This window comes from Pocillopora verrucosa, chromosome 6 (genome assembly GCF_036669915.1).
Source record: "Pocillopora verrucosa isolate sample1 chromosome 6, ASM3666991v2, whole genome shotgun sequence".
Classification (NCBI taxonomy): domain Eukaryota; kingdom Metazoa; phylum Cnidaria; class Anthozoa; order Scleractinia; family Pocilloporidae; genus Pocillopora; species Pocillopora verrucosa.
In genome coordinates this window covers 20,041,291-20,061,985 of record NC_089317.1, presented here as the reverse complement: position 1 = coordinate 20,061,985, position 20,695 = coordinate 20,041,291, and the positions used below count along the sequence as shown (strand labels likewise).

General features: G+C 37.1%; 1 protein-coding gene across 1 annotated transcript in view; it reads right to left on the bottom strand.

The window, feature by feature from the left end:
• The window catches only part of LOC131793630 (uncharacterized), a 30,694-nt gene that overhangs the window by 8,271 nt on the left and 1,728 nt on the right, over nt 1-20,695 (bottom strand). The window contains exons 4-25 of the mRNA XM_066168187.1: nt 19,631-19,659; nt 18,843-18,930; nt 18,612-18,694; nt 17,763-17,857; nt 17,146-17,245; nt 16,525-16,587; nt 16,047-16,086; nt 15,597-15,712; nt 14,757-14,853; nt 14,304-14,359; nt 13,820-13,933; nt 13,274-13,333; nt 12,771-12,872; nt 11,798-11,924; nt 11,024-11,130; nt 10,694-10,906; nt 9,204-9,275; nt 8,693-8,744; nt 8,554-8,600; nt 7,909-8,024; nt 7,141-7,211; nt 6,668-6,741 (exon numbers count right to left, since the gene is read on the bottom strand). Of these exons, the coding sequence (XP_066024284.1) occupies nt 6,668-6,741; nt 7,141-7,211; nt 7,909-8,024; nt 8,554-8,600; nt 8,693-8,744; nt 9,204-9,275; nt 10,694-10,906; nt 11,024-11,130; nt 11,798-11,924; nt 12,771-12,872; nt 13,274-13,333; nt 13,820-13,933; nt 14,304-14,359; nt 14,757-14,853; nt 15,597-15,712; nt 16,047-16,086; nt 16,525-16,587; nt 17,146-17,245; nt 17,763-17,857; nt 18,612-18,694; nt 18,843-18,930; nt 19,631-19,659 (1,922 nt within the window). The remainder of the gene's footprint in view (nt 1-6,667; nt 6,742-7,140; nt 7,212-7,908; nt 8,025-8,553; nt 8,601-8,692; nt 8,745-9,203; nt 9,276-10,693; nt 10,907-11,023; nt 11,131-11,797; nt 11,925-12,770; nt 12,873-13,273; nt 13,334-13,819; nt 13,934-14,303; nt 14,360-14,756; nt 14,854-15,596; nt 15,713-16,046; nt 16,087-16,524; nt 16,588-17,145; nt 17,246-17,762; nt 17,858-18,611; nt 18,695-18,842; nt 18,931-19,630; nt 19,660-20,695) is intronic.

Sequence of the window (20,695 nt, the reverse complement as noted above, 5' to 3'; positions counted from 1 at the left end):
AATATTCGAAATTTACGAGAGCGAAGAATTATACATCTCTAGCAAACTTGGAAAAATGATAACAATAACTGTAGAAATGAAAGCTTGAATTTCTGGCTAACTATAAAAAAGACAAGCAATTTCTGGCATAACTATCTAAATTGAAAGTGCGAACGAAACAAGAGGACGGCAAGATCTCCGACGCTCATCCGTTCGAAAATATCAGAGCTCTCGAAAACATTGAATTTCATTATTTTCTTCTTTCTCCACACTTCACTCGCTTCGGAGCGACATGTAGGGGTTTAATTTCGCCTTCATTTAGCCCTAATCAATAACCTGAAGTAAGACGGGAGAAAATTACCGCTTAAGCGGATTAATATTGAACATTTTCAACGCTTTGATCTGTTTCTCGTGCTTAGGTAAAGTTCAAGGTGAAATTTCAACGTCAGTTAATGCAAGCTAGAGAAAGCTCATTTATAAAACAAAAACTCTTATTCCTTGAAGGTACTAAAAATTGTACTTTCAAATTAAAACGATGGTCATTGCCACAGAGGGAAGGTAAAATAATACTTGAAATTGTCGAAAATGGCTGATGTAAAAAATGAAGAGAAAATCCCCCCCAAAAAAATTGCATTCTGCTCCTTTTTAACGAAATCTAATCTGTAACCCTCTCGGCATCTGTGCAAACAAACGGGCGAAGCTGATTCAAAGTAAATGAAATTCGAGCTTCAAATTAGAAACATGAAATTCCGTCAGCCTTTTCAATTTTCGACTCATTTGATTTCAACCGCTTTCTCTCGGAATAAAATAAAACCAAGACCATGTAAGACTTCAAGAAAGATCTTCTTGTTCAGGCAAATAAAGGCTAACACTTTGCACTTTGCCGGCCCTTTTCGGAAAACACGTCATAATCCTAGGGCCCTAAACACACGTTTCACTGGAACCCCTGTTTGAAAGAGGCCCCAAGTTCGACAAGCGGCCCACTAAACGCCCCCAGCAGGTAATTCTACGACTAAAATTTGCGTGCGCGCTCATTCCAAGGAACACTACTATACGAAGGCAGGGTGCCCAGCTTTTCTAAAGGGAGCTAATGAAGGATTGAACCATCTATTCATTTGAAACACGCGACATTCTGTGGGGGGTATGGGAGAGATCTCACTCTATTTTTGTGGTTTAATTGTTTGCTATTTTAAGTTTTGCATGCATCCTTAAAAATTTTTACCGTCACTAAGGCTTACGCAAGAACGCGTGTGAAAATCTGACAAGAAAATCTTATATGGGTTGCCTTTCGAAAACTATTTTCATCGGCAAACGCGCACTAGATTCGAAGTGGCTAACGCCACGCCAAATTCATTCTGAAGTTCCAATAGCGCAATGTGTTCACTAGAAACGACAAAAATTCAACCATTTCTGTATGAAGAAACTAAAAAACCAATATTGTCATTGCATTTTCCGCGATATTGCTCAGCTAAGCTCACATCTCAAGGGTACGCCTCTTAGAAAGAGCATTCTTCAACAAACTTGAAAGCATGAGAGCTTCGTTTTCAAATTCAAACCACAGTCGCTACACTATCGGCCGTAAACATTAACATAAACTCGCCTTACCCTAACGGAGATACCTCCAGCTTTAACCCCACAAAGAATATCCACGACTGGAGATGACCAGAAAAAGCATTACGCCCGAGCGAAGCGCGACTAAAACGCCCGAACAGCGGAGAAGACAATTTATCCTGCCTACCAACAAAAGCAACCGCATTTCAAATAATCGAAAAAGCTATTTTGTCGAGCAACACAAAATACTTATTATGTTGTTTGATAGCAAATGACGTGCTTTGATGTGCAGCATTGTGTGGAGTGTTTACTGGCAGACAATAATACTTTAACCTGCTTTACAACGAGTTGAATAGAAAGAACAGAAAGACTACTACAAACATGCCTCAGGGAAACAAAGAGGTGCCAGCTAATTGAACGTTGCCAATATAAGGTTCCCTTTGTTACGAATAATGTTCGGCCCGTTTGAGAGACAACTGCACAAAGGTTCTGATAAATGGCACAAAAAAAAGCTACCTGAAATTGTTATTGCGTATTTGCTAATGAACTGGCAAAAATACTTCGAAGAAGTGTAAAAAATTCCGGCCAGCGTGATTTTTCAAGCTTTGCCACTTACGAAGTGTCGACAATTGGCAACGACTCCAAATAAAAATTTTCCTATAAAACAAAATGCAATTCGAATTATGCTTTTTAAAGCCGGTATCTTTCAAATTGACAAGAAGTTTCCGCGAAGAAGTAATTTTGATTCTGCCCAACAATCCAAGGACGGAAACATGAAAGAGACCAAAATTTTGCAAAAAGCTTTTAAGACATTAACGATTCACCCAAGGTAAAAAGCCATCACAGTAAGTTACATCTGTATTTGTTCACGTTTGCACAAGATCTCTACTTAAGTGCTTTTAAAGTGAGGCATTTCTGAAGTGGCAGAGAGATAACAAAAATAGATTACATAAAAACCTTGAGTGAAAGTAATTACAAACAACCATTTTTTTTTTTAAGAAAAAAAATTGAAAACATTAAAAAAAAATTTCGATCACTTTTGTAAAACTTTGAAAATTTTCAAAAACAGCTAAAAAGAGGAAATTTTTCAAACAAAAAACTGACAACCAAAGCATGCATTTCACGATATTGAATTGTTTCCACAAGATTTCTCATTTCACAATCTTCTTAATGGAACCCACAACATACCACGCAATTGACATGCACATAAAATCAATTTTGTGCATTGTAAAATATCGGGTTGTTCTTTAAGCCACTGAGGCAAAAACCACCATCATAAAATCTAAAATGAATCTTCGGTTTCAATATCTTCATAACTTTGAAAATCGGAGCCGAGGTTGTTTGGGTCAAAAACCTCTCGAAAGCCCACTACAACACTTAGAGCAGGCGACCTCAATAACCCAATGTCATTAAGATAAACTGTCCAGAGTATAATGTTACGACTCTACAATGGATTATATCAGTCATTCTTCAAAAAATCGCCACTAATTTCTGATAAATCAAGCATTGAACATAACATTGAAAAGAGGAATTTCAGTTTACGTATTGCATAATAAAAATTTCAATCTAAGTTCTTTTTCTCTTTTTCCTTTTTTTTATTTTTTATTTTTTAGGTACATCGCCCGAACCTTCAATCCGTGGTAATCTTTTCCATCCATGACCATTCACCTTCTGTTATCAGTATATATCATCTCGACACCGTTCTCTAGAAATTTCCATTACTGCTGACAAAGAGAACCCGTTATTTGATTCAGCAGAGATACTAGGGGAGTACTCACCATAATAGTAAAATGAAACAACAACTGGCTATCAAAACAATTTAAGAAAATGAGTCGACGAGTAGTCGAGGAAATCAACCTTCTTTGGAACATTCATATGTAGCAAAAAAAAAAATTTAGTCAAAACTGAGTTCAGAAAAATATCCGAGATTCTTCGTGTAATTTGTCATTAACAGAGATATGAAATTCCGCCGTATAAAACAATAAACAAACAAATATAGAGATGAAATATCAGTACACTTTTGTCTGTCTTTCTTCATTTACTTTTCATGATTCTGCAAATGAGCCCCTCATACTTGAAGAGGAACCATAACATTATACCCCACGGTCACGAATTTTTCACCCTTCAATTCTCAAAAGAGATTCACAAGCAATTTCTCCTTAGAGTATCCTTTGACTGTTCAGCAAACAGGCCATGAAAATACCAAAAAGAATCAGCTTAAGAGAGTTGTTTTGATTTTGCACCAAATTCCCATAACTTGTTTACAGGGAAATGTACAAAAGCCGGAGGGGAGAATTACTACTCACACCATGCGAGTTGAAAGGTTGTGATACCTCGCGAGGAATAAAAATTCGTAAACGGCTAGTACCACTGATATTGATACGATCCACGTACAAAGCAACCTTCAAAAATGGTGTACTTGGTGCTATTAACAAGTTTCTATGCAAAACCGATTAAATCTTCGTAATCTAAAACATTTTTTGTATAAGTTTACCATTTCTCAGCTTTGCCACTCATAATGACAATTTTTCCTTCATTGTTTTGTATCAATACGTCTGCATGATTAGCGATACTGTGTAAACACGAAACAGCAATTTCTTTGATTTATTTAGGCTGCATTCTATTCTTAGCCACCAGTCTAGCAAATTTGACGCAAAAGACGACCACCTACAGAAAAAATTAAAAAAAGAGACAAGTTGCCGCACCAACTTCCTTCACGTCTTCTGTGAGATGTGCTGAAGGTAATTGTACTCTACACTAGGCACAGATCAGGCTATCATAAGTAACGCACATGAGCAGATGTACCTTGGGTATTTACCAAAAACATTTCATGAATTCAGTTTTAAAACAAACGAGCCCTAACCTACAAACCTTGCATGTAACTTCTTCTCTTCGCGAAAATGACACTGATAGACATCTTTAAACATTCCAAGTGCACTCTACATGGTGAAAAATCTCAAAAATAACTCGTGTCTACTTTTACAAACACTGACGTCAACAATTTGACTTTCCAGTTGTTGCCACACCAGAGAATAAACACAGGCTGGTACTGTGCTGTTACGAAAGGCTCTGACTCATGTAAGTTTTATAAATTACTTGCCTAGTTTTGCTCTTCAGGGAGCCAAAAAAACACTTCCTAAGAAACGACTGTGAGACTACGCCTATTTTTCAAGTTCATCATCAATCTTCCAAGTCTATCAAAATTCTTCATCCTTTGATGCTTTCGTGCATCTTTAGATACAATAGATGCCAGAGATTTCTAGTTGGATCCGAAGGTAATTATTTTCGCCTACAAAGCGACTCAGAGCAAAGCTTGTTAGCATGACGTGGCTAAAATCTCCCTGGCATTTGCGTCAGTTGTTGCCCTCTGTCCATCTAGGTTAAAAAATATCCTGTCTTCCCCAAGGGCGTATAGTGCAATATTAAAAACACGGCCCAAGACACAAAGGGTGTCATCAGCAGATCAAAGTAGCGAGAATAAAAGCACGGTAAAAATCCCTTAAATTGTATCTTTCGCACAGTTTGAGATCCATTAAGAAGTCAATACTAACGCGTTTAAAATCATTGCAACGTGGGTGGGAAGCGCCAATTTATGACAGCACAAAAATTTTGCGTGTGCAAAACTCCAAAGTAATTTTCAGTACGAGCAACAGAAATTGGATTGGTTGTTTTTCTTCTGTTAACCTAGAACAACTTAGAAAAAAGCGAAGCTAGTTAAGTGGCAAAAATTCCAGTCGATATTTATGGTGACCCGTTGTTTTTGTTACTTGCCAAACGGGCGTAAGTTAAATATTTCCTCGTCTGCTAAATGACGCAGACTAATCCACTGATGGTTTGAGAGACACACATTAGCAAAAATATCAAATTGAAGGTAGTTAATCTTCTTGCTTCCTGAATTATCACAAGAGCGGATATCCTGAAGCACGCGACTGCAATAAAGTGGGCTTAGAGTCCTTCGCCACACGTACGAGGCGGAAATTGTGTTGCTTTGTGTACGCACCCAGTCACGCAATTTTAACTCAGTCTATATCAGCCATATTTCCATTTGAATAAAGCAGCGGTTTCTGTTTACGGACATCCCCTGACGAGAGTATTCAAAGGAACGCCTCGAAACCTTTTAAGGTCCCAAAGAAAACGGGTATTGTCTGAACCACACAATGGGACTGACCTCTTGGTGTCTGGGTTTATTTACAAGCGGCTTCAAAAAGACTTTGAAACACTCTTTTGTGTGGCTTCTATTCTTTCACGTAACCATCTATTAATAAACAATGCACAACGACGGACAGCTTGCAAACGGAAGCAACTCCGAAAAAATCAAACAAAAATAAAACAAGGAAATACAGTGAAAGTACATAAATTTTGACGCCTGAGCTTTGCAAAAATAATTTATAGCTGGCTGGTCGCATTTTCCTTAATACAATTTTAGATTTACGCTTTTCTCCAAGTGACTATAAACTTGTTAAAGGAGAATTCAGAAGCGTATTATGTCCTCAAACCTGGTTAGATAAGGACGCCATTACGAATTCACATGATGGCGAATTTCTTGACTATCATTTGGCTTATTGTGAAAGTAAAACGGTGAAGAGGCATTTTAAAGTGGAGCCATTCATTACTAGAGGTACTTGTAGCCCAAACGATTGAAAAATCCGGCAAACACCCGCAAGAGACCCGAAATTACCGTCACTTTCTCTTCAAAAGAAGAGGAAGCCTGTATGACTTTTCAGTCATCTTGCTGAAACTGTTTACCTAACGCATTATATCACTAGAAAGGTTTTATTTCCCTTTCTTTTAATCGGATTTTCTTGATCAGCAAATTAGTGTGAATATTCCTATTTAACAGAGATCAAAACATTCCTCCTCTGAAGCTAATTGTCATATTTCAGTAAGCCGAACGGAAAATGTCACCCGGCAGATGGAAGCGGAAAAAAGAGCGGGAAAAAGAACGCAAAGCGCGGGAAAAAGAACGCAAAGCGTGGGAAACCTACCGTCATGCAAGCGTGGGATGTCGAAGGACGTTAAAAAGGAGTGAAAAATCCTTGAAAAGGAGCGGAGACTAGAAGGGCTGATACTGCTGATGTAGCCGAAGAGTTTCAATCGTCTTAAGATTTTAATGTTAAGCTACTTATAAAGGACCTACCTGTTCGCGTCGGTGTTGTAGTTCTAACAACTCTTCTAAATTTAAGTGAACCTCGCAACTCGCACTCGAGTCACCTACAAAAAGAAAACAAAACAGTCAAAAATGACGTGAAATACTACAGTCAAAGTACAGCTGACTGGTACAGGTAAAGTGCTATTCAAATCACTGAGTACCGTAAGAAGATCCGGTATTCAATTAGTTTTGGTTTACTTCACTCTTTGATTGGTTAAAAAAAACTCGCGCCATGTCAACTTCTCGACCAATCAGATGCAGAACTAAGACCAATCGCAACTTGGTCATTCACCCGCGTTTTCCCGCGCTTTAGCCAGTTAGTTGGATTACTTAGAGTTCTCACTGACTCTCTGTGACATTGTCCGTGACTTCGACAGGCCATCGTGACAACTTTGAAATACGAAATACGCTATGGAGAGGCCTAGAAAAAGAGCAATCACTAGAGTGATATTTTGCATCACCTGTATTGTGAAGGCACACTTGGTAAACACCAGGCTGCGACGAAGTGATACGAACTACTAATTCCGATTTTCTGTTCAAAGGAAAAGAATTTGTAATGATTATTAAATCAATAAATAGAGGCAAAAAGCAAACAAGATAATGAATACATAAATAATACCCATTCGATGATTACACCCTTTCACTCCCAGGATCAGGAAGGTACATGTACTTCTCGTGAATAAATGCAATTCTGCGTTGGCTTAGCCTAAACATTTAGTGTCCTATCACGACAAACACCCAATTTAAAATTTTCAAAACTGATCTCTTAGCCACCTGCTTTACAAAACACAGCGAGTCAAACGTCGCACATGTTTTCGAATGTTTACGAAGCCTGACTTTGTCAGCTTTCAGCCAAATTGTCGCACAGGACTTAAAGTCAACACAAACCTTGAAGATCACCGTTTTTTAAAATCGTGTAGTTTTCTTTTGGCAGAGCTCAAATAAGAACTTATTTGATAGTAGGTATTCTGTTTATCTGAGATATAAAGAATACCTACAATCCAATTAGTTAGGTGCTCAAAAAGTCTACTATTTCTTTCCCTTTCACAGGTTTCCGGGAAGGTTTCATTTTAGCAAGAATCTTGCGCGATACCGGTTGTTCCTTTGTATTTCTTGTCATACCTTCCGCGAGAAATTGGTGCGCAGCCGGCCAAAATTGATCCATTTGCGCATGCCTAACGTATGACGGCCGTGCATCATTAAATTATATCAACGTCAATGAACCGTACCTCTTATCGGGAAATTTTTGACCTTCTACAGCCACTCCTTCCTTTTCTAGCTGACTGTAACTGAAGCTAATAGGAGCGTTACCACTTTCCGAGGCATACCCATAATTCACCTCTCTCTAGAATACATAAGACACACAGCAAAAATGCAGCTTCAATTTATCTACCAAGATGTCGTCGTCTTCTTGCTAAAACCATTGCAGGACAAAGAAGTTATGCCTATCGTACTAAGCTCGCAAAATAACTTAACTATCTACTGTCAGAGTAACTCCACAGTAGCATTTCTATGAAAGCCGCAATGGTGCGCGACTTGCAATAACAGTCCATAAGTGCTTTCACATGCTACTGGTTTATGATGCCGCGCCACGTGGCTAAAAATTTGGATCAATGTCAGCAGCTAAGCAACAGCGCACTTGCCCTTCCCTTACCCAACAACAGTCGACTGATAACAAGGTAGGGTTAATGTTGGTTTTGAGGAGGTATTATAAACAAACTTTGCTGAGGAAGTCATAACAAGTGACCGTACGATGCGCTTGGAAGCAATACAATAGATTTTTGTCGTTTTTCGAGCTACAAGTTTCTAACAATTTATGAAACTTTGATTTGTTTACGAAGGAGAGACGGAGGATATAAAATGACCGCAGTTACCTTTGATGAACCCGTGACCGCCTTGGCTCTTACTGCAGCCAAATATTCTACAACCCAAAAACAAAAAGAGAAAGAGAGAGAGACGTGCCTTTAATTTTAAATAGAAAATTTCAGATTTCATATTTGAAAGAAAACAAACCTTTGTAAACACTCAATTGATCCTTCAGATAAGACTCTTGCTGGAGGAGAGTCTGAAAAGTGAATCATTTTGGTGAAGTTAGTGTCGCCTTTTTTTCGAAAAGGGTTGAGCAATTAAAACTAAAAAAAAATTTCACACCCAAACAGAACTAACCCAGCAAATTTTACACGATCACGGTTTTGCAGCTCGCGGAAGACATGCTACTTAATATTGTAGAGCAAATGCAAGAGCATCTTTCTTATACGTTCTCCTGCTTTTACGTGTCTTGTGACTTTATCCTTTTCACTTCCAAGACCTCAATAATAACTCTCCCTATATTCTTCCATACAATTCTCAAGATGTTAGCTCGGATAATTTGGTATTGGATCAATTAATAATCCTGTTATTAATAATTTTTATTCGTTCTCCTCACTTGTCTAGTTAATTATGTATTAATATTGTAAGGAGAAATTCTGTCTTGGTCACAGTTATGTGAGTTAAAGGGTTAATCATACCAAGTAAGAGAACTTACCCCGTATACTTCTCTTAGACTGTTGACTTTGGGCTTCAGTCTAAAATACCTCAACACCTTGTGCTGGACCTCCTGCAACAGAAAAAGAATTCGAGTTGACCATTCGTTTAGCACACTGCAGTTTTTTCGTCTAATTGGAATCGCTTTTAATAGGTAACTGTAACAAGTCACTTGTTCCGCAAAAACACTTGAGCCTAATGGACCAGTTTTCATCGGGTTTCGAAAAACCAAAACTAAAGAAATCTCAGTGACCAATCAGAACAAAGATTCACATTATCATTTGCCAATGAGAACTCAAAGTGCAAGCACGCAAAACGCCACCGTTTTTTTTGCATCTGATTGGTTTAGACAATGGCGAAAAATATCTGGACCAAACAGAGCAAAGGTTTTCATTATCATTGGCCAATGAGAACTCAAAGTGCTAGCAAGCAAAACGCCAGTTTTTATTTTTGCATCTGAGTGGTTAAAAAGATGGCGCGAAATATCTGAACCAATCAGAACAAAGCTTTTCATTATCATTAGCCACTGAGAACGCAAAGTGCAAGCAAGCAAACTGCTTAGAGCACGAGGAAACACCACAGTTTTTATTATTGCATCTGATAGGTTAAAACGATGGCGCGAAATATCTGGACCAATCAGAACAAATGTTTTCACTATGATTAGCCAACGAGAACGCAAAGTGCAAGCAAGTAAACTACTTGAAGCAGGAGAAAACGCCACAGATCTGATTGGTTAAAACGATGGCGCGAATATCTGGACCAGTCACAGAGAATAGCTTAATAAAGCCTACGCCATCCAGGATTACTTTGGACACTCGATTGAAAATTGTTCTAAAGCGTTACTTATCCATTGTAGCTGTTCTGGCTCATCTCTTTCGTGGATTAAAATCCTCCAAGTCATTTCCCATTGCTTCATATTATAATAACCAATTGGAGACTTAGGAAACTAAAAATCTCACACTGGTTCAGTTTGATATGTTTTAAACCAAGCACATAATTTAAACGAGACCTGGCTACTAAAGCCATCACCTTTATTATTACTACTCGCCCAGCCCTATATCCAACAAACAATCCATTTATCACAGGGCGTGAAATTGCGCCTAATACAGGCGCCAATGCGCCTAAATTTTTCACTTTGGCGACCAAATCCTGAAAGTTAGTCGCCAAATTGGCGACTAGAACGTTTCATCATAACCTTACCAAGAGATATAGTGAACTAAAAAGATTTGCAAAGATAAATCCAAGGCAAACTTCCTCGTTAAGTTTGTTTCCAAAACGTAGCACATGCATCTCGATCGATAACTAGACGCCATCTTGGATTTAGATGAGCCTGAACGTTGAAGAAAGAAAAAAAAAAAAAAGATTTTGTTTGTCTTTGAAAATGGCGACCAACTTTTTTTGAATTGGCTACCACTTTGAAGAATTTAGGCGGCAAGTGGCTATCAGAAAAAAGAGTTAATTTCACGCCCTGTCTAATAATTTGAAACAAACCTGCTTCACTTCCTGTAGGAAATCTGGATCTTTAATGAGCTTGTCGCTTTCTTCCCGATACTGTTTGTATGTCTGCAATATGCAATCAGCGAGTTTGGCTGCCTGTTCTCTCCTGAATCGCGATTCACTGGTTTCTCCTTCAGAGGGAGCAACACTAGACTTAGCTAGCTTGAGGGCACTGACCAGGGATCTTTCTTCCATAAATTTCACATCCTGCAACAGTGAAAATGAAAGATTAGATCCGGCCTAAATAGCAAGCCCACCACAAACGGAACAAAAGTGGGATGCCTGTGGAAAGCTGGCATTTTTTAAAAACTGAAGCCCACTTACCAGAGAAAAAAGTTTCACACTGAGTGTTTTTAACTCTTCTTTCGTGGATCTCTCTTCGATTGGAGGTTTAATTGGAACCAACATTTCGAAAGATTCACTTCTAAGAACTGAAAAAAAAAGGAAAAAACCAAAAAAACCAAAAAAAATAAACAACCGAACAAAATTGTTGAATTAACATGTTCAACTATTATCTTAAGCGAAGGACAGCAAAAACAAGAGAGCGCAAAAAAGGAAAAAAAAAACTTAAGGAAATAAGATCAAGGCCCACAACGTTCAAGAAGCTGAGTTTTTTTCATCAAAATTGCAGTTGGGATAACATTAAAGGCATCTAAATGTTATCACCACCTGCCATATCTCTGGTTAGCAAAAGTAAAGACGTAAAGTTTGTACCAGAGCCAAATGGCCTGCCCATCCAGCCGGAGCTTATCCCAGATTCCTAGCACGAAGCAATGAGGAGTATCAATACTCCCCCCTGGACGGAATGCTGGATGCTAGTCCACGGCAACGTTACCGGCCAACATTTCATCAGGGCTCCCCAACAATTCGCCGGTGCCCATTGATACTCGTGGGTGGGGAGAGCCACTTTAGGAAGCAAAATGTTTTTGACCACGGAAATATCTCCGACAATAAGCCAATAAACTTGAACAAACTGGGTATTCAATGGGTCAATTTGACAATAAATGATATTTTGGTAACGAAAAAATTACTTAAGCGCGAACTGCTGCCATACGTGGAAATAAGCCCCCGACCCACCCAACCCACAGTGCAACATACCTTTGCTGTGATCCCACCTGTTAGTGAGAGTCAAGCAAATTGTAGCATTCATACTGTAACTCAACTGTTTTCCAGGGGGTCCTAACTCATCTAAAATTATGTGCAGTGGATCATCCTCAGTTAGGGCCTGGACAGAGAAAAAATTGTCTGTTAGGGGTCTGTGTGAGAGAATGTTAAGTGCTCCCCTACAGCTGATGAATCTTAGGCATTGGAACTAAAATTTTCCTTGTTGGTCATTTTCCCATCCGGTCAATTTTTTTCATCCTTGGCCATTCTTGTTCCTTTTTTGTTTATAATAGTTTCTTTGGTGTTTTCTATCTTACCAAACTACAGCGAAGTTTTCGATTGACTATCGAAGCTGATTCTCGACGATCCTCGATCCTTGCTTTGGTTTTGCTTTACTTCGCCCTGTGATTGGTCAGTTTGATTCATTCAACCAATCAAATGCAAAACTAAAACAATCCTAACTTGGTCACAAGCGTTTTCCCGCGCTTCAAGTAGGTTGCCTGCTTTCACTTTGAGTTTTTATTGGCTGATGGTCATGTGCATCTTCGCTCTGATTTGTAGTTGCGATTAATCTGGTTTTGTTTTTTGACACTTAATTGAAAATTGTCTTTCTTTTTTTGGAAGTCATTTACAATCTTAAGCCATCCTTACCAAACTTTAACTTTTTCCCGTCTCTCTACAGATTTTCAACTTTGGCCGAGTACTAATTACGAATTGTTTCAGTAATAATTATAATGCATCTAATAAAGGAGAAAGGACTATCAGTCGTCTGTTCGTTCTTATCTATTTATCTATGTAGTTACAGTTTTCTTGTTTGAAATTTTATGAAGGTCTAAAGAAAACGTTTGTCCTTGAATTTTTCACGATGCTAAATGTCAAAATGACACGAGGGGGCTATAGAAAAAATAACAACAGCTCCATGCTTACCACTGTCATGAAGTATCACGTAATGATAAAGTAAACTCACCAGCTCCTCTTTATGCTTGAGAATTAGTTCATGAATTCTATACATTTCGTTTGGGGTGATTCTAATTTTAATGTCCTTTGACAGCGATAAATATTGTTCAATCTGAAAAAGGAGAAAAAAAGACTGAAATCAAATTCAGATATGACAATTGAATTTTGCATGATATTCGGTTTTAATAACTGATAACTATAGTGCAAAGTATACATAGCCGGCTGTTTGGTATCATCAACTGAGTTTATAACGTAAATTGGCCACCGTAAAGAGTTTCAATGCTGACGTTTCTGCTCCGTGAGCTATGGAGTGCATAGTTGGTCGTTTTTTACATTATGTGTTTGTGATAATCCAAGGTTGTTAGTATGTTGGACAAAATAATGAAAGTTTGTAGCACGACATAACGCCAAGAGTGCCACATTAGGTGGATGCAAGTTTTAACCGTTCTTGTCATTTCATAACGTAGGAGGATACAATAAATGTATTATGCAATACAAATATGCAGTCCTTACCTCTAAGGTTTCATAGAAATCTGTTATCTCATTGAATTTAAATAATTTCATCAAAAAATCCTGAAATTAAAATGACAGTTTTCATTGTCATTTCATATACAGCAGTTTTAAAATACTTTCACAGAACTGAGAGTAACAATTATAATTAACTGACTAACATAATTAAGTTATAACTAACTGTTTCAGAAACAAGGGAGGAAAAAACAAACTAATAGACAAATAAATGAAAGACGAAGAAAAAAACCACGAATAAATAATAATAATAATAATAATAATAATAAATCAGTCTGCTTTGACTCGTTCCAAAAAGCACTTTGACTAGATACATCAAAGGGCAAATTCTTGCCTTCCTTTCCTTAACAAACTTCCGTGTTTTCAAAACTCATTTATTAAAGATAGGAAAATGTGTCCAAAAAGAGAAGACGATATGTTTTTAATTGAGATAAAAAAAAACAAACAAACAAACTTAATCTCCCAAATGCTAAAGAATTTAGAGACATTAAGCGCAGTAATGTTTCTTTCTAACTGCAAGCAAGGGGACCATACCTGTACATCGTCAACATGTTCTGTAGCAAATGACTGTAATGGTTGCATATATTCCTCTTTGAAATGATTCTTCACGGCATGAGGGTTAGCCATGCTTTGTAATAGTTTTGCAATCTGCAGACCAATGTAGAAAGTCAGCTTTGGTCAATTTTGGCTTGATTGCTGGGAAACCAAGCAATAACAGTAACAGTTTCTAATGCTGATGTTTCAGGCGTTAGCTCTGCGTCAGACCAAATAGAGGAATTCTGGGTGGTGTGTGGTTTAAATACAGAAAGATGGAGCCTGGAAATTGGTGGGAATATAGTGAAAAGCGTTCGTTGGTACCGTAGGAATTAAGAGATACACTTTTGTTCTAGAGTTTTGCGGGTTTCCTAACTGCCTAGACGTAGTAACTCTGACAAGTAAATCTTTTATCATGTTTTATAACACTGCTGTTAATTAAGATTCATCCCTTAGAGATGATAAAGACTCTAAGATTACGTACCAAGGTTAGATTTCTTCGTGCACACTGACTTGCAGGTTTATTGACAAGCATGTAAGCTGAAAACACACATTATAAATATGTCAGGAGATACATGATCATCAGACAATGAAAATATGTAAGAAAGAAGCAAGATTGAAGAAAAGGTTAGTTAACAAGTAATGTTGGAAGACATTGAGTAAAATGAATTTATTTCCGTAACAACTTTTTAAAAAGTCCTTCCAATCAATCTCATTATTGCTAGCCTACACAACAGACGCATTTTTTTGGCGTTTTCCAATCGAACGGAAGCAAGCTAGCGCGAAGTGCGAGTAACGCGCGTAAGGAGTAACGCAAAAAAGTACGAGTTGTGTTGTGTATATGCTGCTGTTGTTTTTATCCTCTAAAGTTTCGTTTTCATTTCCACTGTGCTCGAGAAATACATGCAGAGTAAATCAGGATTTCTTATACAAATACCATTTGGTGTTACTATTGCTGGATTCAAGAACCTCAACAGGAAAAATCCGCCAATAAGAGAGGCAATATTAGTGTCTGATACATTTGGATACTTCTCCTACAAGGAAGCAAAAAGAAAAAACAAAGAAAGAAACAATAAGTGCATACATTTGACCCAAATGAAGAGGCCATTTTAGAGCAATTATCAGTAGTACAGGATTGCTTTGGACTGGCTTTTCTCCGTCATGTAATGGGTCCAGAAAACTCGTGCCACTCTCTCAACCAATCAGATTCAAAATCAAAACCTATCGCGACTTTGTCGGTCGCGTTTTCCCGCGTTTTAGGCTGTTCCGTTTTTACTTCAAGTTCTCATTGGCTCCTGGTGATAGTTTCCTTTCTATGATTGGCTCTTTGTGAGTGCTCTGGTTTGGGTTTTACGACACGATCAAAAAGCGCTCAAAGACCAATTGAGTATTTAAAGTTATCCGATATCGGACTAGGTTTTAATTTGCCTTACTTTGCTCTGAAATTGGCCTTGAAAACTTAGGTAACCTAGGAACTATTTCCAATTGTCGAAAGTAGTTCAAGGTTGCTTTGGTTTGGCTTTCCAACCTGGTTCAGGAAACTTAGGAAACCTGATCCACCCTCTCGTCCACTCACACTCCAAACTAAAAAAAGCTGCAGTTTGTTCGCTTGTGATTTCCTACACCTCCAGTAGTTTGCCTGTTTTCACTTTGCATTCTTACTGACTCCTTGTGTTATTTTTCTATTGCTCTGACTGGCTGTTGTGATTACCCTGGTGTTGACCTTATCAAAGGTAATCCAAAAGAAAAGCAATCTGACACGGAAATCCTTACTTACTTTAACAAGGTACACAATAGTGCTACACAGCCATCTTATTCCATAAGGAACTGTATGAAGCGATCCTGTGATGGCAGAGACAAATTGTGATGCCACTGTTTTCAGCGAACGACTGCTTGGATAACGTCAAGGAAAAGTTTCTTCTGCAAACATGAATCATGGTGCATTTGCTTGCCTAATATTTTTAAGGCCTTTCTTTAATTTGCAACTATTTCACTAGTTAATTTAACTGCAATGAGTTTTCTCTCTTCTGCGTTTTTTTTTATTGTTCGTCGTAAAGTTACTTTTGTTGATGCCATCCAATTTTAAAGGCTTGTATAGAATATCATTAAATTTAACTGTCCAAATTTCTTCAAAAAGTTACACTCTATTACTCTTCTACAAAAATCACCACACCACTTGTAAAACCATTGTTTTTTTTTTTATAAATCACAACGAGAAAAAGGATATGTTCTTGTATAACCTCTTGAACTCTTGGGTCATCCAAGGCCTGAAGATTTGAATACATAAATGGGATTGAACTGAGTTGAGAATTAGCTTTGTTGCTGTTTTCGTAGCATTCTATATTATCTTGTTTTTACAGAGAGGTAATAACAAAGGGACAAATATACCTCCCAGATAGTATAACAGGAAATAACAGGTTTTTTTCAGGGAATAGTTCCTCTCAGTTACCATGTAAAAGACTGCTGCTGAATGAGACATGCTCTTCCTTCCATGGGGAGGGGAGGGGATGCAGTTATTGTCGAGAGATTTACTTTGATGGGAGGGGGTAACTTTTGAGTGAAACATTTAATTCTGACTTAAAACCACTACTCTTTACTCGTGTCTTCAAAATCAAGGTAAAAAAACAGCAACAAATCTGGACATGAAGCTATTTGACTAAATTGTTCAAACTAAGTAAACAAATTCAAATAAATATTTAGCATACCCGTTCCATGGTCAATTGTCCAAAAGACAAATTCACAGGAGACCCATAAATTTCAACATAAACCTGAAACAGAGGGATAGTCCTTTGAGACCTGAATTCAGTGTATCTGTTGGAAGCTACAGGCATCCAGCTTCTTGCACTACCAAGTAATACAATATGACATTACATTTTCTACCAGATAAAATGTTGGCCAACCAAAGCAATGAAAGTTTGATCATAATAATCAGAGTAAGGTTAACCTTGTCCAAGAAAAATAACTATGTGGTCCCCGCAATGTGGCAAGACACTCAATAACAGGTTGCCATTTCATAGACAAGTCCCATTTGACAGTTGGTGAAACATGGGGAGATTATTTTCAACATATTTGTTACAGAAGTGGAATTTGCTCTTAGCAACAATTACACACATTCAAATCAGTTTTATTTTCTTCCATAATTGTAGCAAAAAATTGAGAAGCACCATATAATATTTTGGAACAGTGCAATAGAAGCTGCTTGTCATGGCAACTTCTGGCCTGGTGCACTCTGCTCTTAACACTGGGTTTAACTGTAACTGTGTAATGAGATGTCTATTGCTAATTGGTTTTTTTTTTTCAGTTCAACTAAGGTCACTAGCCCAAACCTTTAGAGGATTAATTTCAAGTTGCAAATGGTCCTGATCAACAACATGTCTGACAAGAGCTCCTAGAGTTGACTTCAGATATTCCTGCCCTGGGCCTCTCCTACAAAAAGAAAAAAAACTTTCAAAAAGTATCTACACAGTATTGTGCAAGAGTAATGCAAATGAAAATTGCCAAATTTTGTTTATTGTTTTTTCAAAGTTTCATGTGGAAGTTTGTGGGAAGATTCTCACCTGCACTTAACACCATTTTGCCACAAAGAGTGATATTTCTTCAAATTTTTGGTAACAAACAAAAGTTCATCATAAAAAGCTTGGGAAAGAAAATACAATTATCCATGCCACATGCTCAATCTACCTCTCATAATGAGCATGAAACAAGAGATTACAAATGTAATCTCTTGGCATGGTTGTCATCTATGCAATGACATTTAATTCTCCTGATGATTTTGAGAAGATGAACTTGTTTAAAAGCTCAAAAAAATGAATAAGAAAATGTCAATGGATATTCATAAAATACGATTAAACAATTACAATTATACTCACAATAATCATTATAAAAATTCATTTATCATTGTTTGATATTCAGTTACAGCATGATTTATGTAGAGGCTATGCACCTTGTATATGTTGTCATCATTCGCGTGATAGCTGTGTTAGCCCGGAGAAGGCTGTTAAATGTCTCAGATTCATTTACTTCATACTTCAGAGCAAGCTTAAAGAGAATTACAGATCATATTTTATCTCTCAGTTTGTATGTGTCTTATGATTGGTCAATTAAGCAGGCCGCATTTCATTCTGTGACCTGCTAAATTCAAAAGTTTGTTTGAAATGAAATCTTCCACTCCGTTTTAAACCCAGTTAAATAATAAATGTGTTTAACTTGGTCCTGCAAGTTACACAACCCAGCTTTTTAAATTGGAGTGAAAAAAAAATTTGATCTGTAACTTGCAGTAAAGACCTAAAACTCATTGCTTTTCTTAAGGTAAATGTTATTCAAATTGTGTTAACCCTTTGACTCCTAGGAGCAACAAGCATCTAATTTCTCTTCATAGTAACACCCCTTATTTTACACAATAAAGTCACACAATTCACCCTTTGACCCCTGAGAGAGACCAGCATCTAATTTCTCCTTACAGTATCACCCCTGAATCACATATCAGGGTCCCAAGAATAAAGGAAATGATAGCCAACCAAAGAAGCTCTTGATTTTGAACAAATTCTCTTTTTCGCTACCCTAGGAAACGTACAGAGAACAGTATGGCGAATATGTATGGTGATGTTAGGGTGTAAAGGGTTAAAGGAAATGACCACCCACTAAAGGAACTTTTGATTGTTAGAAAAATTCTCCTCATCAGTACTTAAGGAAATATATAGAGAACTGTATGGAGAATATGCATCATGATGTTAGGATGTAAAAAGTTAATGAGAGGTTTGTACCTCACCATGTGCACAGCAAAGACACTTACCTGGAACATAGTAAGTAACAGATATTCCTCGCGAAGCTCATACTGATTGCCATACAGTGAGAACAAGACAGGCTGTAAAAGGTCTAAAAGAAAAAGCAATCACTAAGATAACTTAGAAATTTTGTTGGTTATACACTGGTTGCCTAATTGTCTACAAATCCATTAGGGCAGAGCTTCATGTCTCCTTGCATGAAACAACAATTTCCAGCAGTTTGATTTTCTAGTGCTTACCATCAATCTCATCAAGTGAAACAATTCTTGTAAGCTGTGCTAGATAGGAGGCTTCTGTTTGAAGAAGGAAAAACAGATTGCCATATTTCTGTGTAAAGGAAAAGAGGAAAAATACTCCTCATTAAAATATCATATTTTTTCACCATACAGTATCCCTTAAAAAGAATCAGGATAAATAATAGCAATAATTTTCTAACCAAGCCGAAAAATACAACCACTGTATTGTTATCTAGGTTTTACATTGTTCGGAATGGATTGGACTAAAATGGTTTAACCTGATTAAGAAGAGTATTGGGAAAATTTAACCCTTTAACACCCAAGATCTCATTAGTAATTCTCCTTACTGTCTGCCGTACAGTTCTTGAAATGTTAGTTTTAGAATTTGGTATTGGATCAACTTATAATCCCCTAATTCATATTTTTCTTTATTCTCATCACTTATCTGGTTGTTACTGTATTGATTTTGTAAGGAGAAATTATGTCTTGGTCGCTCATGGGAGTTTAAGGGTTGAGGTTCAAAAAGGAAATGTCAATAATGGCACAAATGAAATTTTATTAAATTAGTACTATTATCCCTAATTGTATTTAATTTAATTTCGTGCCCCAGGTATGCAGACCAAAAAAAGACTAATCAATCTACATTTAGCAAAGGATTACAATCAGCCTGTCAACTACCATTAAATTGAAGAGAAACTGTTCCATCACCCCAACTCTCAGCTTATTACTGAACACAACAACAAAATTCTTCTCTGTGGCCTAAAGTGAACTCCTCTGAATCAATCACATACCTGCTGTTGTGTTTCACTATCTATTTTTTCTGCAAGAAAAGCAAACCATTAGCATAAGAGATACTATAATCTAAATAACCCCTTCAAATTGCATAAGTGATAAACATGTAACTTCTCCTTAAAATATCAATACATCATCCAGAAAACTGACCATGAGAATACACAAACTTATTGGGTAGAAGTCATCTTGATCTAAAACCAAATTCTGGTAACTGATTTACAAGGAAATGTGTAATTACAAGAGTGGAAAATTAACAATCACATCTTGGATGTTAAGGGATAATGAAAATGGCACCAGCAAAAATGAAAATCCTGTTATAAATGACAAAGTCACTATTTATAAATATCATTACATGAGGGAATGAGGAAATGAAACCTTAAATGATTGTTCCCTCAAACAGACCTTTAGAGGTTTGGTCTATCAGCACTAACAGGCAAAAGTAGGATTGTCACAACAAAATCAAAGGACAAATTTTGTCTTAAAAAATTTTAGTCTCCTCTGTTACATCCGCATTAAAAATTTCAAAGCAGTCAAATTCAGCCAGCACCTGATTTGCTCAATATATACCTGCAAAGAATTTTGGTGGTGTTGCATCTGAAGATATTTCCGCTTCAGCCAAAATTTGTCAAGTGTTGGTGACAACAGAAAATTTGTTGATTAAATGAAAAACCTTTTTTCTAGTGTGTATAGGCCCTTGGCCTTTTATTCTGAATTCTTTGACTACTTTATAACAATCTTTTCTTTGTGAAAAAGTCACGTACCTTTCTGAGAAAAGCATGAGTACTTGCTGTGAAAAAATGATCTTGTGCAAGCTTACTTTGGCAAAGTCACAAAACTCTTAAACAGCTTAATTATGGGTGTAAAAACAGCATAAGTTTCAAAGCAGGAAGTTGTACACATGTTTCGTGCCAAAACTATCCTGCCACTGTGACCTCTGATCTCTTCCGAAACACAACTTTTCAGTTTACTTTTTGCATCGCAAATTAACCAACTTACAAAGTATACTTACAATTAAAAAATGATCTAATTATATTTTTTCCTTTCTTAAAGTTGAGACCCAGTTA